The sequence below is a fragment of the Daucus carota genome, chromosome 4 (assembly GCF_001625215.2).
Source record: "Daucus carota subsp. sativus chromosome 4, DH1 v3.0, whole genome shotgun sequence".
In the NCBI taxonomy this organism is placed as follows: Eukaryota; Viridiplantae; Streptophyta; class Magnoliopsida; order Apiales; family Apiaceae; genus Daucus; species Daucus carota.
In genome coordinates, this window is record NC_030384.2 from 37,632,518 (window position 1) to 37,652,294 (window position 19,777).

The 19,777-nt window shown below is 34.6% G+C and overlaps 3 protein-coding genes across 3 annotated transcripts; 2 read left to right on the forward strand and 1 right to left on the reverse strand.

Annotated features, from left to right (window-relative positions):
* The first annotated feature begins 1,695 nt into the window (after nt 1-1,695).
* LOC108219379 (PHD finger-containing protein 1) lies at nt 1,696-9,779 on the forward strand. The gene is made up of 6 exons (XM_017392796.2): nt 1,696-1,887; nt 4,698-4,783; nt 7,966-8,445; nt 8,548-8,769; nt 8,936-9,060; nt 9,180-9,779. The coding sequence occupies exons 1-6, from the start codon at nt 1,873-1,875 to the stop codon at nt 9,245-9,247; spliced, it is 996 nt and encodes a 331-aa protein (XP_017248285.1). The 5' UTR covers nt 1,696-1,872; the 3' UTR covers nt 9,248-9,779.
* Nucleotides 9,780-10,898: 1,119 nt separating this feature from the next.
* On the reverse strand, nt 10,899-12,077 carry LOC108219380 (nuclear speckle RNA-binding protein B). Its single transcript, XM_064092362.1, has one exon. The coding sequence runs from the start codon at nt 11,995-11,997 to the stop codon at nt 11,212-11,214; it is 786 nt and encodes a 261-aa protein (XP_063948432.1). The 5' UTR covers nt 11,998-12,077; the 3' UTR covers nt 10,899-11,211.
* A 5,431-nt stretch (nt 12,078-17,508) lies between these two features.
* LOC108217839 (dof zinc finger protein DOF1.2) lies at nt 17,509-18,291 on the forward strand. Its single transcript, XM_017390729.2, has one exon. It carries the CDS (start codon nt 17,509-17,511, stop codon nt 18,289-18,291), a length of 783 nt encoding a protein of 260 aa, XP_017246218.2.
* The last annotated feature ends 1,486 nt before the right edge of the window (nt 18,292-19,777 follow it).

The window sequence follows — 19,777 nt, forward strand, 5'->3', positions numbered from 1 at the left end:
TTCTTCCCTATGTAATGGGGTTGGAAGAGATTGTTAAATGTCAACACTTGCTGATTTTCAGGTAACGTTACATCATTTTTTGATTTAATCGTGTAATTGCATTTGAATCACTTGAATATTTATTTGGGTATGTCATGCCTACATTCCTGCACTGGTCTTCCAGATAAGGTTTCAACCCTCAGGATTCATTTCTTGATGTTGAATTGGATACCGATTTTGACTCATCTCTTGAAGAGATTAGTGGAAATCACATTAGTATTGATGCTAATACAAACTCTGGTGAGCTTCTGTTGATGTATCTTCACTAGGATTTCATCTTAATAGCGGTGAATTGACTGCTTGGACTGAGTATAGAAATCCGGTGAAGAAAACTAGAGTTTGGCTTGGAAGAAATTACGAGGTTAGGTCATCAAGCTCTGTTCTCGAATCTGTAATTGACCTCGTAAAGCACTTGAAAGAGTTTATGCATTTGGGATATTCAGTGGCTAATAGGAGAGGTTCAGCTGTTCATTTTGTTAAAGAATAGAAATTTACAACTTTTGAGGTTATCTTCGGAATTGCAACCGGAAACAATTCAAGAAGATGAGAGTTCGAGTTGTTGGGTAGGAGGCACGAGTAGTGAAATAACAAGTAACAACAGAGTTTAATCATATCGTTGCAGAGACAGAAAAAAAACTTCTGATCGTACTTGGTTTGAAAGGGATAGCTCTGCATATGCTTGTGCTTTTTTTGAATCGGTGCTTGCAGTTCTTGTCTTGTCTGGTGCGGTATATTCAAATAGGATGCTTTTTTTTATAAAAATTATCTTTTGAAACTATGCCATCCAGTTAAAAATGTGTTGGAATCTTGATGTATTTAACTATATTTTAAATTATCTTCAATAATTAGATAGTTTGCCATTAAAATTTTAAATTATGTTTAAGAATATCCGATGATATTTAATTTAAATCGTTTAAAATACATCAGATTTGGAAAGTATTGAAAAGTTGATGAAATTTTTTTATTGTAATGTCGGATTTATGATATTGTTATGTTTGTGGAAATCACTCCACAATGTTTTGATTGTGTTCTATATCATTGATCCATAACATCTTATCTCGAATCCGTTATGTTCGGCATAATATAAAAATCAAAATCACCTCTAATTTATTAAAATTCATAAATTATTATTAATTTATTAAAATTTGGAATATCTCCTAAATTCGGATATTAATATACAACCCTCAGTAGAAAAATTGGTAAAATCAAAATATATAAACCCAATTCTTGCATCGGAATGTGTGAAAATTGGCTCGTCCGGGCTCTCTCGTTAACGAGGTCGTTTGACTAAACTTAAAAAAAACGACTCTTTAAATAGACCAGAAGTGAGAGGTTAATTAAGATTTTTATAAGTAATTAAACAACTTAGGAAAAAAAAGTAGTCTGAAAAAAATTAGCATTTTCAATTTTTTATAAATTTTTCTTCTTTTTTCGCAAACAGGCTCGTCAAAAAAAGCAAGAAGCCTCAAATAAACAAGCACGGCATGTATTCGCGACATACATCAGTTCTACCGATATAAATTAATAAATAAATATCATTATAAAATTTTGTTTAAATTTAAATAAATTTTAATTTGATCATCGAGAGTCAAGACCTCGACCCATAACTAAAATTATTGGCGAATGGCGATATAATTGGTCGTATTTCCTACTGATTTATTCTGTATTTTTCAACTCTGATTTACTTTGTCGACAGTCCACAGAGACATCACACCTCTCTCCCCCCTCCCCCTCACTCTCTCTCTCTCTCTCTCTCGCACACACAGTAATTTCAATATTTTCCCCGTCAAAGTCCGTCTTCCATCCAATGATTTGTCCCTAAATTCAAAGAACATGCCAGGACTACAGGTACTATTTCACACACATGCACATATTGGTTTTATGGGTTTCGAATTGAAGCTACGGATGTGTATAAGCCCTTTTTTTTTGTCATAATACTACTTATTGGGGATTTCCTTTGTGAAATTTGTGAGTATACATGTTGAAATATCAAAAAGAATGCTCATTACGGTTGGCAAATGCTAAGCGCTAGAGAAGGGGGGTGTTTCTTTAAAAACACAGCCTTTAGAGACCCTGATTTTCGCGTTGAATGTGATGGGTTTTGTATTTCAGATGTAATTTTGCGATATTATCATTGCGTTTTTGACCCTTTTGCTTGTTAGACTAGTATTGTTACTGAGTTTTTGACATTGTGTGCTAATTGCTATGGCATTGTGCCATCTATCATCCAGCCTTAAGAAATGTAATATACTAATATGGGTGTTTATATTATCACATGCCTAAATTGGTGTTAATTGCTTATGATTATCAAAGTACTTCCGTGTAAAACATATTTCAATGCAAAATATTGTCAATATATGCCAACAACAAGATAGGCCTGTCTTTTAAGTATTAATACTCCTGCAAAATCAGGACTTGCATATGTGGTAGCAACAAGATAGGCCATGCTTTGTAAGTGTAACTACAAGGAAATGAGGACATGCACAGGGGCTGATTGGGATTTTTTCTTTCAGGGAAGTAAATTTTGACAAGCGCCCTTATATGTTTTAAATTTTATTGGGGGGGGGGGGGGGATTTCATAAAGATTTTAATGGTAAAAAAAGTTTAATATTTTTTTTGAAGAGAAAGGTTTCCCGCATGCCCTGGACATGCGCATATGCAAGTAACAAGAACCGCTTTGTCTTGTAAGTATTAATACTAAAATGAGAGCTTGGGCTCCCTGTCCTTAAATTGTGTTTATTCTATTTGTTATAGATTATTAAAAGGTTTCATTCTAATGCTTACTTTTGGATGATCAAATAGAATTGAAGATCTTATTTAAGAGGAAAGAATACATGATATAAATAAAGATTGGAACATGTTAATTAGCTTTCCTCCATTTCCTTTTAGGTTTTGGCAATCATTATTAGATCGTGTTTCCACTTTGTACTGATTTCTAGTTGGCTCTTCTGACTTCTCCCTCTTTGTTGCTTACTTCATCTCTAATTGACTAGTATCATTTCTTTTTTTTTGAATTTATCTCATTTATATTACGTGGTGATTATCTCCTTATTATTTTTTGTTCTAATATTTTTTAGCAATTATATAATTGGATAAAAATTGTATTTAATTATAGGTTTGAGTCATATACTTTTTTATACTATCAACGAGGACCTCACAAACAGTGGCGATTCAAGGATTTTGCAAATGGGGGTACAAGACGTTCAAAAAGATTCGCTTAAGTGAAATTTAATACATGTCAAATGACACTTATACTTTTCCCCTACGAGTTTTCATCGACTGAAATCGATGTATTATAGCATTATTTCTAGAATTGGAAGCTAAATTTCTCTCAATAAAACATACTAAACAATCATTAAGCAACTCATCCCCATACTATTACACAGACACTAGCTAAGAGTATCTTAGAGAGAAGAAGAGCACCAACAGTTTACCCCTCTGTAAGTCTGTATTCGTGTTATAAATGGGAATATGGGGTTGCAGCTGTGATAGTGGGTTAATATAATTCATATAGTGTTAAAAGTTTCATTTTTATATATTTTTAAATAATGGGGTGACAATTGTTGCCCCTGCCTTGCTTCTAGAATCGCCTCTGCTGACAAACCTTCATACTCTGATTATATATATGTAGGAGATAAGTGGACCCTTTTAGTTAACACTGCAAAAACAAGTGAAAGAAGAATCTAAGATATAAATTGAGATTCTCTGATAGATATTTAGTGTTTATATTTTAAACTTCTGCTAGGGCTGGGCAAACCGCACGGAAATGTAATAGTTTGTATATTTATTAGTATCTTGAAGAACTTTTAGTTTTAAATTATTATTAGAGGGTTCCTTCTGGTTTGGAACTCCTTGTAGTTGGCAAGAATTTTAGATTTTGATGTTCATCTGGGTTCTGTCATTTGTGTTTGTCATCTATTTTTATTAACAGGTTACAGAACCCTAAAACCTAAAAGAAGAAAATCTGAATTGAGCGGAGAGTACTGCTGGAGAGCGCACTTATATAGTATCTATCCTCAATGCCAGACAAAAAGCATTGTGACATCAAACCTTTAAAAATGTTATTTAACAGTTCAAATAACATGGCGTTCGAAATGGTGTCTTTGCTGTCTTGCAATATAATCTTTCTTAAAAAGAAAATTTTCCTCAGGTGAGGGTTACATCTGAAATGAAAGAAGAGGGTCGTGTAGGAGTAAACATATATGTTAAGCTTTAAAATTCTCAATTGTGACCTGTTTAAAAATACAGAAGGTTGGTATACGAGATAGATCTTGTCTAAGAATGAAATATATTGAATTCAAGATAACAAAATTTTTTTTGAAGCGCCAAGCATATTTCTCAAATCATTCTTGATATGCTAATAGAAATTCAATAAATTTGTTATCTATGTTAACAGGACTCCGCTAAGAGGGTCCAAAATGGATACGTGCCCAAGTACAATATCTTAATATTTTACATGTTCATGGCCTAAAATAAGTGTCGGAGTGGCACTTGAGACAAAATGAAGAGTCAGGCGAACATAGGTTGTTATGATCGTTTTGTCCTATATGTTAAGGATCTTTTGTCAAATGCAGCAGTGGACTTACAACTTCAGCTTTCTCCTTTCATTTGTTAAGTTTTGTCATTATTTACATTTCTGTACACAATATTTTATGCAGGAGACTGTTTGCCAGACTTGTGGCGACGAAGGCTTTTCAGAAGCTATAGTTATTTGCGTCAAGTGTCATGATGCCGGGGAACACCGGTAATGCTACCATTCGTTATGTCTATTTACTTGTATTTGTTCATGATAAGTTGCTGCAAATCTTTCTTTATTGTGGTGGGCCCAAAATGGGATAAAATATTCAAAGACGTAAATGTGATTGCATCACAGTAAAACGTTAATCATGTTAAAGCACGTTCGCCTTTCCTTATTCGTGGGAAAGAAGTAGGTTATCTTCAGAATAAAAAAACACGCCTTTATGAGTTGAAATGGGCTTAAGCCCCACATATGTTTCCAATTAAGGTGCAACAAGCTTTTTCTGAAAATAAGTACTTATTTCTGTAAAATAAGATAAGGCGGACGGGCATTTTATTAGTAATGGCATAAGAATCTAGCTGTAGTTATTATGGGGATATTTGGCTTGAGTTATATTACAAAAATAAGTGCTTATTTTGAATAAAAATTTCACAAACATACTCTTTTCCGGAATTAAGTAATTAAGGAGCATTTAACATCCCTTTTATTTGCAGAAACAAGTTTATTTTCAGAAAAGATTACACATTTGCATACTTCAGGAATAAGCTGACTTATTTCTGAAAATAAGGTATTCCACGGGGCCTATGTAGTCATATATAGTCAGATCTTTAAGATCTAAGGAGATAATTTATTACTCCCTCTGTCCCTCTAGGTTCTTTACAGTTTCCTCTTTTGGACGTCCCACTCATTTCTTTACATTACAAAACTTTCCTAAAATAGTTAATGAGTCCCACCACTTTCCCATTTTTTCTTCCTTTTCACACTACTTTTACTCCACTATGTCCCTTTTATATATTAAAAACACCGCTTCACCCACTTTTCTTTCTCTTTTTCACTACTTTATACATATTTCTTAACCTCCGTGCCCAAATTCAATGTAAAGAATTGAGGGGGACGGAGGGAGTATATCTTACCCTTCATAATCTATATTTAAGTTTACATGAGTGCATTTTTCTTTACCAGAACACAGCGAATTGCATCTTTGATAAAAAAATTTATCAACCTCATTTTTTGAACTTCATTTGTTTTGAAGGGGAGGGGAAGGTAGTTTTTTTATTGTAGCCGAGTTTACGTACTGCCTTGCACAATTAATCTCTATGTGAAGGAGATCAGGAGAATATACTTGGGATTAGTATATTGTATCAGTGTTAACCTCTAAGAGAAATGTGCTCATTACCATTACAGTATTTTCAGTTAGTTCTGGTTTAAATGGTTTAGGTGATTAGGTCTTGATTTATTAAAGGTTGTCCGTTAAAATGCATTTGCAAATGTCAATACTACGTAAATTTAATATGTATACATCTCTATTATGCATTGATATATGTGAGATTATAATCATAATTTTCTATCAAAGAATACTGACAAGGTTAAACCATAAAGCTCTACAATATATGACACATATATAATTTTATATGTATATAAAGGACAGATATGTGTTCATTTTTTGTGGAATTACACATAAGATATTAGGTGGGTGGAGTTGCTGACCATAGATATTAGGCAGGGAAGTAAAAAGGGTGAACTTGATGTAAAAAATATAGAGCTTATTGCAATTCGCACCCCTAGACTTTGGCCCAAAAACATTTTAGTATGCAAACTTTAGATAATTGCACTTCGCCACCCACAGGTATTTTGTGCGCGGCAATTCTCACCCTTTCCGTCAACCTCCGTTAAATATTTGTGTTTAACGTTAATTAAGGCATGGGTAAAATGGGAAAAACGTATTTTAAGGTCTTCTTCCCCATTTTAATGTATATAAACCCTAATTTCATGTTCATTAGCCCTAATTTACCACCACTTTGTTCCATAACCGTTACGAAACCCAAAAATTCTCCATCCCCATCTGAATATACCCTCGAAACATTGGAACAAGGTAGTTATTGGACTATCCGATTGCGGTCAAACTCACTGTACTTAATTGATACTAATGCCTAAAATCTACAGAATGCTTCCAATTGGTGCAAGTAGTGCATTTATATTCACAAGCAAAGCATCTTACATGGAAGTGTTTCTTTCTACTTCATAACGTACATACACAAAGTAATGCTACTGCCATGGAACAGTAGAGACTCTTAGTTTTGGGTTTGAATCACCGTTAGTGTTTATAGCTGAGTTGAATCGCTGAGTAGTCTGTGTATAGCACCGAGTCACTTGATTTCTTTGAGTTTCGTTTCGTTTGAGTTTGCTGCAGAGTTGTTTTTTTACTAGTGTTGATTAATGTTTTGAGTTTGTAGATTTGTATGCGCCAGTGTAGTTTGTTTTGCTCTGCTGGTTTTTCGTCTTGTGGTTTCGTCGAGTTCAGCTAAGAGTTGTGTATTCTGCAGATTTGCCTAAGTCAGCTGAATTAACCCACTAATAGTGGGTTTGTTGTTTAATTTTTTTAAATATCATAATTACCCTCAACTTTTTAACAGAACCGTTAAGTTTTGACGGAAAGGGTGGAAATTGCCGCGCACAAAATACCTGTGGGTGGCGAAGTGCAATTATCTAAAGTTTGCATACTAAAGTGTTTTTGGGCCGAAGTCTAGGGATGCGAATTGCAATAAGCTCAAAAATATATTACTTAAAGCTTTGAAGGAATCCTTGCAAATCAATGGGACATTTCAAAAGAGTTATGGTTGCAAATGGAGAGAAACAGAGGGAGTATATGGTTTATTGCTTTTTCACCTAAAACTCAGCAAGAATCAATTTTCTTATTTTCATCTACTGGTACCCCTCTACTTTTGGTAAAAGAGGTCGAAAATCCAAACTTTAGTGGAGGCGAGTTTGTCTTGATGTTCAATTTATGCAATTATCTTTCCACTAAAATTAAGGGGGGGAAAATTCAATTTTTCAATATGTTCTTCAATACCATGGTCTTAGAAGTTAGAATTATCAACCATGTCTATTAAAGTATTACTAATCTGTATCTAATGAAACAGTCAATAATACGGTTAAACAATTGAACGTTAATGGAAAATTTAAGCCTTTCTATAAATCGCCTTGCAATTTTTCTTAATAAAAGCACATTTAAAAATATGTATCTTTACAGCACCATTAGGGATTTTATCCAGAACAAAGGTCAAGAACAACTATAAGCTACTTGCATATTTGTATATAAAGTACTATTTGGTCATGTCTACTTCTTATATTTATCTATGTTTGAAGTCTGTAAACATTTTTCTAATGGCTCCGTGTGTATTCAACAGTTACTGTTCTCCAGCATGGCCTAAAAACTTCGAGGATGACGTTGACTGGATATGCAGTGATTGCATACTGCATAATGCAGAACAGTCTATTTCAGCAAATCCTGTTTGTAGACATCCGAACGATGTTACAGAAATCGATTTGAGGGACACATGCATAGTTTCTCAGAAGGAGATACAGATAGGTGAAAGTATCGATGCTCTTCAACCCTGTAAGGTGCACCTGGAGGAGGTGCATCCGGAGGTTGACTTGGTTAAAAGCTCTCCTTTGGTTAAGAACAAACGTACTTCATGTTTAAACATGAATATTGATAACTTTCAGAAGTCTGTGCATGAAGAAATGCCAACTAGCAAAGATGAAGATTACTTGAGTGTTGAAGTTGGCAGCGGTGAGACTTCTCAGGCTATAACAGATGATACATCAACTACTTTGGAAGCTTATGGTGTTGGCCAAGCACAACCATGCAGTGAACCAACATGGAGGTAAGATGGCTAGCTTATGAAGTATATCTGTACTGTAGCATGAAACTCAATAGTCAAAAAAGAATGTGGCGCCTTATTTCATAACTTCTGTTAAATGTACAGAGGAGGTTTCAGTGTCTCCAGTGACAATTTCTGCACAGTAATGAAATTGGCGTCTCATTTATCGAACATAGCATCAACTAAAGTATTTGAGGCAGCACAACAGTTCCCATCAGTGCTTCACTTGGATATATATCCTAGGCTTCATATTTGGCCTAAATCATTCAGTAGATCAGAGCCAACTGGTGGACAAATTGGCATGTACTTCCTTCCTGAAACTGAAAGGTAGTTTAGTTAATGTTAATAATTAGTGTTGTTCGTAGATTCATCTTTCTTGCACTCTCTCTCTTTAACACGCACACACACACACACACACACACACACACACACACTATACATACATGTGTGCGCGCGCACACGTATTAACATGTGTTCACATGAATTTCTACAGTGATGAATGCCTCTACAAAAGCCTGCTAGATCGCATGATTGATGAAGATCTTGCACTCGTGGCTGTCATTGACAGTTTAGAACTATTGGTATTTACATCTCTTCGACTGCCCAAAGAATGTTGGAGTGAGTGCAAGCAGCTTCCATAAAGAAATAACATACATAATTATTATTAATTATGTTTCAGATTTGAATTTAACTATTTCACCTAAAATTTAATGAGATCTTGGATAATTATTATGCAGGACTAGCGGAAAATTATTATCTTTGGGGTGTCTTGAAGAAAAGTTCCCCACTTAGTGGACCCTTGTGATAGGGAGTTAATATTACCATCTCAGATTATAAGGTAGCCTTGTAGCAGATTGCAGACTGTAGAATCCTCATACTACTCCAGGCAATGGTGGTATATTTCCATCCATCCGATTTGCTTTCTCTTCCAGCATGCTATTGCTTCTCTCTCCATTGGCATCACACCGTGCCTTATAGTACTTCCATATCCACCGGTGTTATCTATTTACAGATATCCAGTTGTATCGGTGCTGGTATTAATTTCATCAAAACATCCAAAGAGCAGTGACCTGTCCAGAAATATAAATTAGTAATTTAATTAAAATGATATAAATCAATGTTTTCACTATAATTATGTGTTGTATAAATATTCCTAGTGGAAGAACTTTTGTTTAATTTTTGAGACATACAAGAAGCGGGGATGGTTGCCTGTATTAATTTTAACCTAATTACAGATATGTCTGAATAATTTGGTTGCAGACCTTCACATTCTCTTTTTTGTATCTTTTGACAAGTGAGACCAATAGACATCTTTGGCTTACCAAATTATATTTCCACTAGCTCCTATCTCCTTCGGCACTGGGTAAGTAAGTCTTTGACATTTTGACCCTGATACGCTGTTACTAATGCTTGAAGTTATTACCTTGGGATGCATTGGAGGAATTGATTTTTCATTCTTGGATGTTGATAACAAATAAAATGGAATTCTCTTTTGGCTATGTCCTCCTAATCTATAAATAATCAGAAGTAGTTAATAGACAGGGATTAGTAATTCTGACTTGCTCTTTGTTGATTCATACCTTAAGTTAAGTAGTATATGTGGTAAATGCTGAAGTGCAAGATCTAGAGAATTTATGTCAAGTCAGTTGGGAGAATATAAATTCAGTGTTAACTTTTTCCTTTCCGTTCCTAGTTTTTTCTAAATCTTTCTTGAACCAACATTTTTTTCGGAATTAAATTTCTAACATCACATTTTCTTCCCAGCTTATAAGAAATTTTGAGTTTTACATTTCTACTGATATCACATGTTTCTTCTGAAAATCTACCTCTGCCAATATACTTTGACTGGGTGATCAAAAGAAACATCTCAATGTTTGTCATTTTGACAAATCAATAAATTATACACATTAATGTAGAAATTGTAGTGGGGGCAGGTTTGACAGTTGAGAGATGTGAAGTTTCTATAATGGATAAAAGTATATTAAAGAGTAAAGACTCCTCTCTACCTGCCATTGCTGCCACTATATAAATCCTTAATTGCATGTAGGGTAGCATCCCCATATGTCAACATAGTACTCCCTCCGTCCCCCTCAATTGTTTACATTGGAGGGGGACACGAACACCAAGACAATGTATAAAAAATGAGTAAAGTTAGATGAAAAGTGGTGGGACCTATCAATATTTAATAATAGATTTGAGATAATGGAGGAAGATAGTGGGTGTAATAGTAGTTTTTATTGTTAAATATGAGATAGTAGGGGAAGATAGTGGGTGTAATGATGAGAAAAACTTACTATTTATAGTAACGTAAAGAAATGAGAGGGACATCCCAAAATAGTAACCGTAGAAATGAGAGGGACAGAGGGAGTATACAAAATATTTTATTACAAGGCAATCATTCAGACACAGGCTAGCTGATTTACTACAAATTAATCATATGAAAAACAACAAATGAATGAAACAAACAAGAAAAAACAAGCTATCATATATTTTACTAGTATCATTTTACATTACATAAGAACATTACATCAAAAATTTCTGTATAATCAAAATATAGACTACCAATTAGTAAATGAAGCAATAATCATAACCTCACCAACTTTCTGTGCTTACTAAATATACTGGAAAACCTAAATTCAATCTTCTTCCGTTTCAGCGCTGCTGCAGATAAATAGAAGCAGTTTCTTGTGATCAGGTCTGCGTATATCTGAAACTTCTCCGTATATCTGGTATAACAGTTCAGCATAAGATTTTTGCTATAATTAGGGGTTAGAAGTCGAAGAAATTATTGAAAAGATCTACAGAGGGGGAAGTAGAGTAGTTTATATTAGGAGAAAATAAATTATTTGAAGGACTAGGGATGAAGTTACTGGGCATGAAACTGCCGTCTATATTAAAATTCCTGCTGGTTTGTAACCCAGGGCTTAGGTCATGAAAGAAACTTAGAGGATTTGGATCAGACGACATTAATGGAGAAAAAAAGTTTGGGGGTATAGGTGGAAGAGAACTCGGACCAGGTGATAATATGCCGGGAAATAGCCCTGTAATTCTATCAATATCAGCAGTTAGATCTGAGCCATCAACCATTTGTTGAACATGACCATTTTGTTGTAAATTTCTTTTACCTTCCGGGGACTTTATTTTCTCTATGGAAGCATAACGAGCTGCTGGAGAAATTGCACCGCTATCTGGAAAGAATGAATGAGACGAAGAATGCACAGGAGACGACGAGGAAGTAGTGGAAGAATTAGGTCCTGTGAGACGTTGAACTAGTTGCATGAACTCATTAGGGTTTGCATGAATAATCTTCGGAGAAACTGTGTATATGATCACCGGAGGGCGGTGTACTGGAGGCGGCTGCTGATGCTGCTGTTGTGGAACAGGAGGAGGTTTTCTGATCTTATGAGAGTCTTTTCGCACTTTTAAAGGCGTCGGACGGGGGCCTTGGAGCTCCCGTCGGGGCGACTTTCCGTGACCGGAGAAGTCCATGTTGTGGTGGACAGAGTCAATGATGGGGAGAAAAGTATAAGCAGACGGTGGTGATGCTAAAGGCATTGTGTGTTTTCTAGCTTGACGAGGAAGATAATATTATAAGAGCCGACATGAAATATGTTCACAGTTGGATTCAGATGACTTGGTAGTATATATATTGAATAAACAAATAGAGTTGTTAAAATTTAATTACGAAACAGATGGTGAGTGGCTAGCTGCAATAATATTCTTTGGAGGGGCTGGGCCGGTTCCGTAGAATTATGGAGATTTGAAAGAGTCAAGTCTTCTAATAATCTGAAGATGATAATTTAATAATAATACATAGATTAACACAGGTATGACCTGTGATAGGGTAGTTCTGATGCAAGCTTAGAATGGTGATTTATGACCCAGTGATAAAAGCTCATATTAGATAAAGCAATCAACGTCTAGAGCAATACTATTTCAGGGACACCAAAAAATATACATACATATATAATGACAGATTTATGTACTTAAATATATATATATATATATATATATATATATATATATATATATATTTTAATTGATTATGTCATTATTCTTAAAATAATATTTTTGATTATATCATTGTAAAATTGTATAATTTGAGTGTATGTAAATTTTTCTTTCTAAGCTAGGCCTGAATTGGTATGCTAAGCTCTGTTTGAGCAATTTTGATTTGTTAGTTATCAGTGAATCATTAAAGATGCGATAATAAACATAAAAGTGATTAATATGTAACTTACGATCTATAAATAATTTTTTAAAAAAAATTTAAGTCATTAAAAGAAATATCTTCAACTAATATCGACTAAGGGCACACAGAAAACATATATACTGGTCAACTTGCCAGAAAATATCACTGTACAGGAATCCATCATAAATTTGGTGTTAAGCATTTTCGTCTTAAAAAACAAAATAAATTATGATGTCTATATCATCCAATCAAAAGTCAAAATTTCAAGTCAGAATAGGGAAATATATCAAAAATGTCTAGTAATCTTCCTGATTCCGCGAAGATTAGAAAATTTCTAGTAACATATAATTTTCGAAGGTGATTCGGAGTTGAACTGCAGTTGGCCTGATTCAGCCTCTTCACAGAAGAACGAGTCTCATAGTCAATTATATCGCTTTTCAATGTTCTTTTCTGCAAGTAGTTTCAGTTCATTTTGTCGTATACTGGGTTAAGTGGTCCTTCAATGCTCAAATATTGCTCCTTGAGTTATTTTGTAAACTGTTGTAAGTAGCCTCTCAGACTTTTAAAAATGTCTTTAAAAGATTCACGTGTATAAGCAACCTGTTCAAGCCCATTACTTGAAGACCCAAACAAGAGCCTGGGCCCTGGGTCCAGATTCCGTTGCTCCTGAACCAAAAATCTTGAAGGTAAAAATGGAACCGTGTATGATCAAATTCAGACGGAAACTCGAGTTTTCAAAATCACACCGCTTTATATTAATCGAGTTTGATTATAGATTTCAACTGAACTAAAAAATTCAAACCAAAATGTTAATTTTATAAATGTACTGCTCATCACAGTTTAAAACTTTATATGACTTTTAATTTATTACATGAAAGAATAAAGACATTCTGTGATATAAGAAGATTAGCTTGCCAAATAAAATTATATAAATTTTTAGGGAAAATGAAATAAGGCATGCTGTATTTACAAAGATCTTCTTCCTACATACAGGGTTTATAATTTTTTTTAATTAAAAGGAGTAATAGTTCATAACCAAATTTACTCGTTTTTGGTATAGCCCTTACATTATTTCAAATATTAAATAAATGTTATTTTTTAATATGCAGATCAACTATGATGAATATCAGAGTAATATATATTATCATTTATCTCTTTATTAATTTTTTTTTAATATCATAGTGAATCAAAATATGATTTTTTTTTCTGTAGGGCTAGTTATTCCAAATTTTAATTTTAAATTTTTTCTCAAATTACGTGGTCGACAGTTAATTTCTTTTGATTTGTCGATGAATGTATAAAATGTGAGGTCTGGTATTGTTTTTCTGATGCTACGAAGAATAAGTATATTATGTGATTGAAAAAGTGATTCCTATAGACATAGGAGCCGTTTGGACAAGCTTAAAAAAGTGACTTCTTGTTTAAACTAAAGAAGTGGAATAGAAGTGAGAAGTAAATAAGTTAATAAAGTGTTTGGAAAAGAAGCAGAAGCTGTGAAAGAGAAGTTAAGATTCCCAGCTTTTTAAAAATGCTTCTGCTTCTTTACACAAACGGGTCAAGAAAAGCGAGAAACAGCTTCTGCTTCTCCTTCGCAAACAGACCCATAGTGTATAGGAATTACTTTTTCAATTATTAGTTTAGAAATCATAGAAGTGATATAAGAGGCTTCTGTAATATTCTATAGGGACTCAAGCTATTACACAGTAATTTTGAAAAAATTAATTCAGATAGGCATGAGCTTTCGTGTCCTGAAGGGATGAGATAACACAAAGATATTCTACGTGGACTCAAGCTATTACGCAGTAATTTGGAAAAATTTAATCCAGATAGACATGAACCTTCGTATCCTGAAGGCATGAGATAACACAAAGACAGAGGAAGTAACTCTTATAGGCGTGGCGTTTTAGAATATTTGATATATAAGACATATGATCTCTTTGCTTAGTTTATCTCGAAGCGAGATTGTCATAGCGCATACACAAGATATATGAGTCGTAGCATAGCGAGTCCAATATGACGCACAAGATGTATGAGCCGTAACCTAGCGAGTCCAAACGTAATAAGGCTAAGACTAACAATCCAAGACTACTCATCCCTTTTCTGGAAAGGGCTACATGCCTACATGACCCATGCTGAAATGAGAGTCTGCCTAGTCCCATGAAAATTTCAGACATAATATCTGAGAAATCGCGCGAACGCACAAAGAAAATTTTGTATTAATCAAAAGACTTCTTCCAACACACCAAGATAAATGTCTTTTTGACAAAAATTCAGCAAAACACATATGCACTTATAATCATGAATTTTTCTGATTCCAATCGAAAGATATAAGACTAAAAGTGATTAGTACTAGAGTTTATATGATTTACGGTTAAATACTTTTTGAATGAATAATCCAAAAATATATCAGAAAATCACTGAGGCCATGATATCACATATGACAGATTTTAATATATGGGCGAATGTAGAGTGTATTATATTATTTGAAAAATTATTCATTGCACAAATGACATGTGAGTATTTAGAACAAATTTTGAGAGAATTTTTGGGCTTTCAACAATTTTAATATCATTTATATGACATCTACCATGTACAAATATGACATCTATCAATTATATTCATAAAATATATACAAATATTCTACTAACCTCATGCAACTGGCTGGCTGAGGATAACCCGAGATGAGCGAATAAAGAAATCGAAAATCGAAAATGAACGAAGAGAGATGTTTGACTTTGTAAAATTGTACTCGTATCATTGTACTCCATTGAAGTGGAGTATTGACTTCGAAAAGGATCCATGAACCTGGTGCAGAATGAAGTCCGAGATACCCAATAAGAGGACGAGGATCATGGTCAAAAGTTATTAAATATCTGAATTATTCTCACTCTAATTCCGGGTAGATATGATTATTAAATTATTAGCCACGGTGAATGTAGCGTTGGAATCAATTTTATTGGTGAAAGAGTGGCCACGTAACCCCTCTTAGCATGTGGTTTGCAACATGCCATGCAATTAACAAAAATTAAAAACCTTTCTTTTAAGATAATCCTTTGTTGATCCCTATGCTACGAGAGTATGACTCTGTATGAGTAACATACGGTGCATGCATATACTATTCATTTTGACTGAAAGAATTACTTACAATCTGTATACACCTGGTTCACGCCGCAGGCCGCACAGATGGTCTGTTTTCTCCACATTTTTTATCGGTAAAACGGTACTCATGTTATAATTTGTATGGCTTTTCCCACTATTTTTACAGAGTCTTGATAATATTTTTTTTAAATTCTTATATACTCCTGTAACTCATCATCAGTGCACTTATTCCGGTATCGGAACTTGGACCTTCGATTTTGTGGATCAGCGGTTGAAGTTTTTAAGCATTATTATAACCTTTAATTTAAGCCATATAAAATCAATACAATTACTTAATATTTCACTGTACTAATATTATAATTGTTAGATTACTTAATAATTCACTGCTACTAAAAACCTGATATTCAAATCCCGACATTAACATATTACTCCCTCCGCCCCTTTTTATTTGACACATTTCTATTTTCATCGGTCAAATTGATTTTTTCTTTGTAAGTTACTCTTTCATTATTTTTAAAAACTGAAAATTATATCTTAAAATAGATTAAAAGTTACTTCAGGTGACATATTTCTTTTATTTTTATCAATTGCTAAAATCTTAACAAATTCTAGTCAAACTTTGATCAATTTGAACGGCACAAAATCAAAAGTGACAACTAAAAAACACGGAGAGAATACAATTTATCAATTTATATATTAAGATAGTGCACAAATATATTGTCAACAATTTATGATCTTTATATGATACTGACTCGGTCCCACCCATCTTTTTATTCTTTTTTTTTTATGTCTTTTCCAATTTTTATATTTCAAAACTTATTCAAAATGATAAAAATTTTTAATATAAAAACTAATTACTTCCGCTATTTTCTTATATTATACTCACTTTAAATGGTAAGTATTAAGCAGAGCCATCACTTTCTAACAATTCCTTTACTTATTTTCTTAGTCCCAAACTAAATATAAATATTTGGGTGAAATGGAAGAAATATGCACTATATAAAAATATATTTTATTTGAAGAATAAATTATTGTAGTAATATTTTGTAGCATCAATGTTATCACTGTATATAAATCTTTAGTTTCATAAACTTTGACAGGGTACTCCTTTAAATAAAAATAGGAGTATATGATCCACAAATCAAATTTCGTTGTTGATTATACAGTTAACTACTCTCTTCGACCATTAAATTTCTTATAAAATGAACGCTTCACTAAAATTAAAATTTCAATTACAAGAAAATGACTCGATATATCCAGAAGATGGGAACATATATCAGCATAAATTTGCAAGGAGATGACCATCATAATGGCTAAACAAACGAGTACAGAAGTACCGATCAATTGGACAAGTCCCTCTTGTTATAAACTCTTGATCATCGAACAAGATGTATAAAAAATAAAATTTAGATTGAGCTCATGGAGCAAGTAGAAACACAGAGGAAATCAACATCAATCAGTGTCAAGGGGTAACGAATACGGAAAATACACATGAAGAAATAAGAGACACGTCTAATCCGGCTACGCTGTAGTAGATTATTACTACGATAACAACCCCTCTTACATCTTTCATTTCACACGCCCTTCCTTGGCCCTGACGCTTCGCCAACCGCCCACGATCGATCCCACTCTCCTACACTCCCCTACCATCTCACTCAACTATATAAATCCACATTCTCCTCCACACTCTCTCTACACAATTTTCCCACTCCAAACAAGCCTCATTTTATGCAATGTTCACTGATAATGATCTCCAAATGTTACAATTTCCTCACATGCCGCTTGTGATGGATAGAAGCTGGAACAAGTCGAGCCAAGCTGAAATCGCACCGAATTGTCCGAGATGCGCCTCCCCGAACACCAAATTTTGTTACTACAACAATTATAGCTTGTCGCAGCCTAGGTACTTTTGTAAGGGCTGTAGGAGGTACTGGACGAAGGGTGGGTCCTTAAGGAATGTTCCCGTGGGCGGCGGGTGTCGTAAATACCGCCGCTCGAGAACAAAGCAGAGTGGTACGAGTCTGGCTCATACCACGGTTAACCCGGACGGGTTAACTACGAGGTCCACGACTACTGAGGGAGACGAGGAGCCGGCTAATATAGACCTGGCTGCGGTTTATGCCAACTATTTGAATCAAAATTCTGGTTCTCAAAATAATGTAGGGGCTGATCAAGATGTTTCTAGCGGAGCTAGTTGTGCATCATACGACTTCCCAATACAAAATTCCGACAATATGGTAATGGAATTCGAAAAATCGCTTGATCTACTCGAAGAAACCCAGCTACATGATGATCTCTACCAAGATATTAGCATTGGGGACGATAATTATCAGGATTTTGTTGCTCAAACTCCGAATGCTTTCGAGTTGCTCGATGATAATTTACAAGAAGAAGTGACATGGATGAATGCGGGAACTTTTCCGAATTTTATGTGGGAATCTGGCATGCAGTGGCAAGAGCCTGGGTCTTTTCCACATCAAGATCAACTACAAAATTCAGCAAATCTAATCAACCAAAATTGGAGCTCCTCGTCAACGGATTTATCTGGATTAATTTAAGATCTTTTAATCCCTCCATAATTAATTTTTGTTACATTTTCAAGAAACATTTATACTTATATATAACCAATGAATATTCTCCTCTTACATTGAGATTAAAATAAAAGTCTGGATATTGTCAAGGAAGACTTGATTATATGTATAGTAGATATTTCTTGCCTAGCGCGATCAATGTGAAGTATTAATTTTTTTTTTTTTATATCGAAGGAACTAATTTTTAATATAGCACATGGGATTTGCGTAAAATTGCGACACTCGCTTGACTACTAGGTAGTACCTACTAGTTAGGCATCTGGACTAATCAAACACATTAGGGAAATTGGAGCCATACAGATGGGGATAATTGTTGAAGAATGCAGTAAGATCGAGCAAGTCCATGTGTATATAGGTTAATGTAATTTTCTCGAATACGAGAGTTTGTTGCGTCGTAGTTTATGGTGTTTTTCTTTGATGTGAAGAATTTTGTTTTTAAGGTTCTGATTGCATGCAACCAAGAATTGGAAATCAGGATGTTTTGCGAATGTTTTTGTCCTACGATATGTGTTAAAATCAAATAACCAAACCAAACATACCCGGTATATCCCGCTTAAAGCAGGATCTGGGAAGGGTAAAATGTACGCAGACCATGCCCCTACTCTAAAGAATAAGGAGGTTGTTTCCCCCCAGCTTAGTGCAAGACAAAGTATGGTGTGATACATATGTAAATAGTACCTGAGCCCATGGTTGTGAACACATGGGACTCACCTTTACCTCTAATTCGTCTGTCAATGAAAGAGCTGAACCTCTTCGTCACCGTATATAACCATAACACTAAACCTCTTTGTCTTTAATTCCTATGTCCATCAATAATCTAAACCTGTTCTGAAAGCATAATGTCATGACAATCAAAACCTCTGGACGCCACGAGACCGAGTCTCAACTACTCTAATACTTCTTCTCCAATCATTTCTATCTACTGTCATATCACCCGTGAGACTTAGGGCTCCCATATCTAAACTTAATTGATCAGCCCCCGTCCGACGGGCCGACCTCTCTTTCTCTTACCCCGAACCGATATATGTTCAACTCTTCTAACCGTGGCCGAGTTACATTTTCGTCGAACATGTCCATACCAACGTAAACGCCCCTCCCACATTTTCTTAGAGATAGCCTCCACACCTAAAAGGCGTCGAAAAGTAACATTTGGTATATGATTAGTCATGGTTTTACCACACATCCAACGCAACATATGCATTTCCGCTGTCTCTAGCCTACGCTCCTGAGCTTTTCTTAATGGCCAGCACTCAGAACCATATAGCAATGACGGTCTGATCGCTACTCGATATAATTTACCTTTCAACTGATACGGTACACTTTTATCACACAAGACACTAGTAGCAGCCCTCCATCGAAACCATCCTATCGAAATACGATGTGTCACATCCGCAGAAATATCACCATTACTCTGAATAATAGAACCCAAGTATTTAAATGTATTAACTTGTGG

Excerpts from the sequence above, each read along its gene's own strand:
- LOC108217839 (XM_017390729.2), top strand. The coding sequence starts at position 17,509 with ATGCCGCTTGTGATGGATAGAAGCTGGAACAAGTCGAGCCAAGCTGAA.
- LOC108219379 (XM_017392796.2), top strand. Across the intron at positions 8,446-8,547 it reads TGCAGTGAACCAACATGGAG|AGGAGGTTTCAGTGTCTCCA; the intron begins GTAAGATGGCTA and ends TTAAATGTACAG. Across the intron at positions 9,061-9,179 it reads ACTGCCCAAAGAATGTTGGA|GACTAGCGGAAAATTATTAT; the intron begins GTGAGTGCAAGC and ends ATTATTATGCAG.
- LOC108219380 (XM_064092362.1), bottom strand. The coding sequence starts at position 11,997 with ATGCCTTTAGCATCACCACCGTCTGCTTATACTTTTCTCCCCATCATT.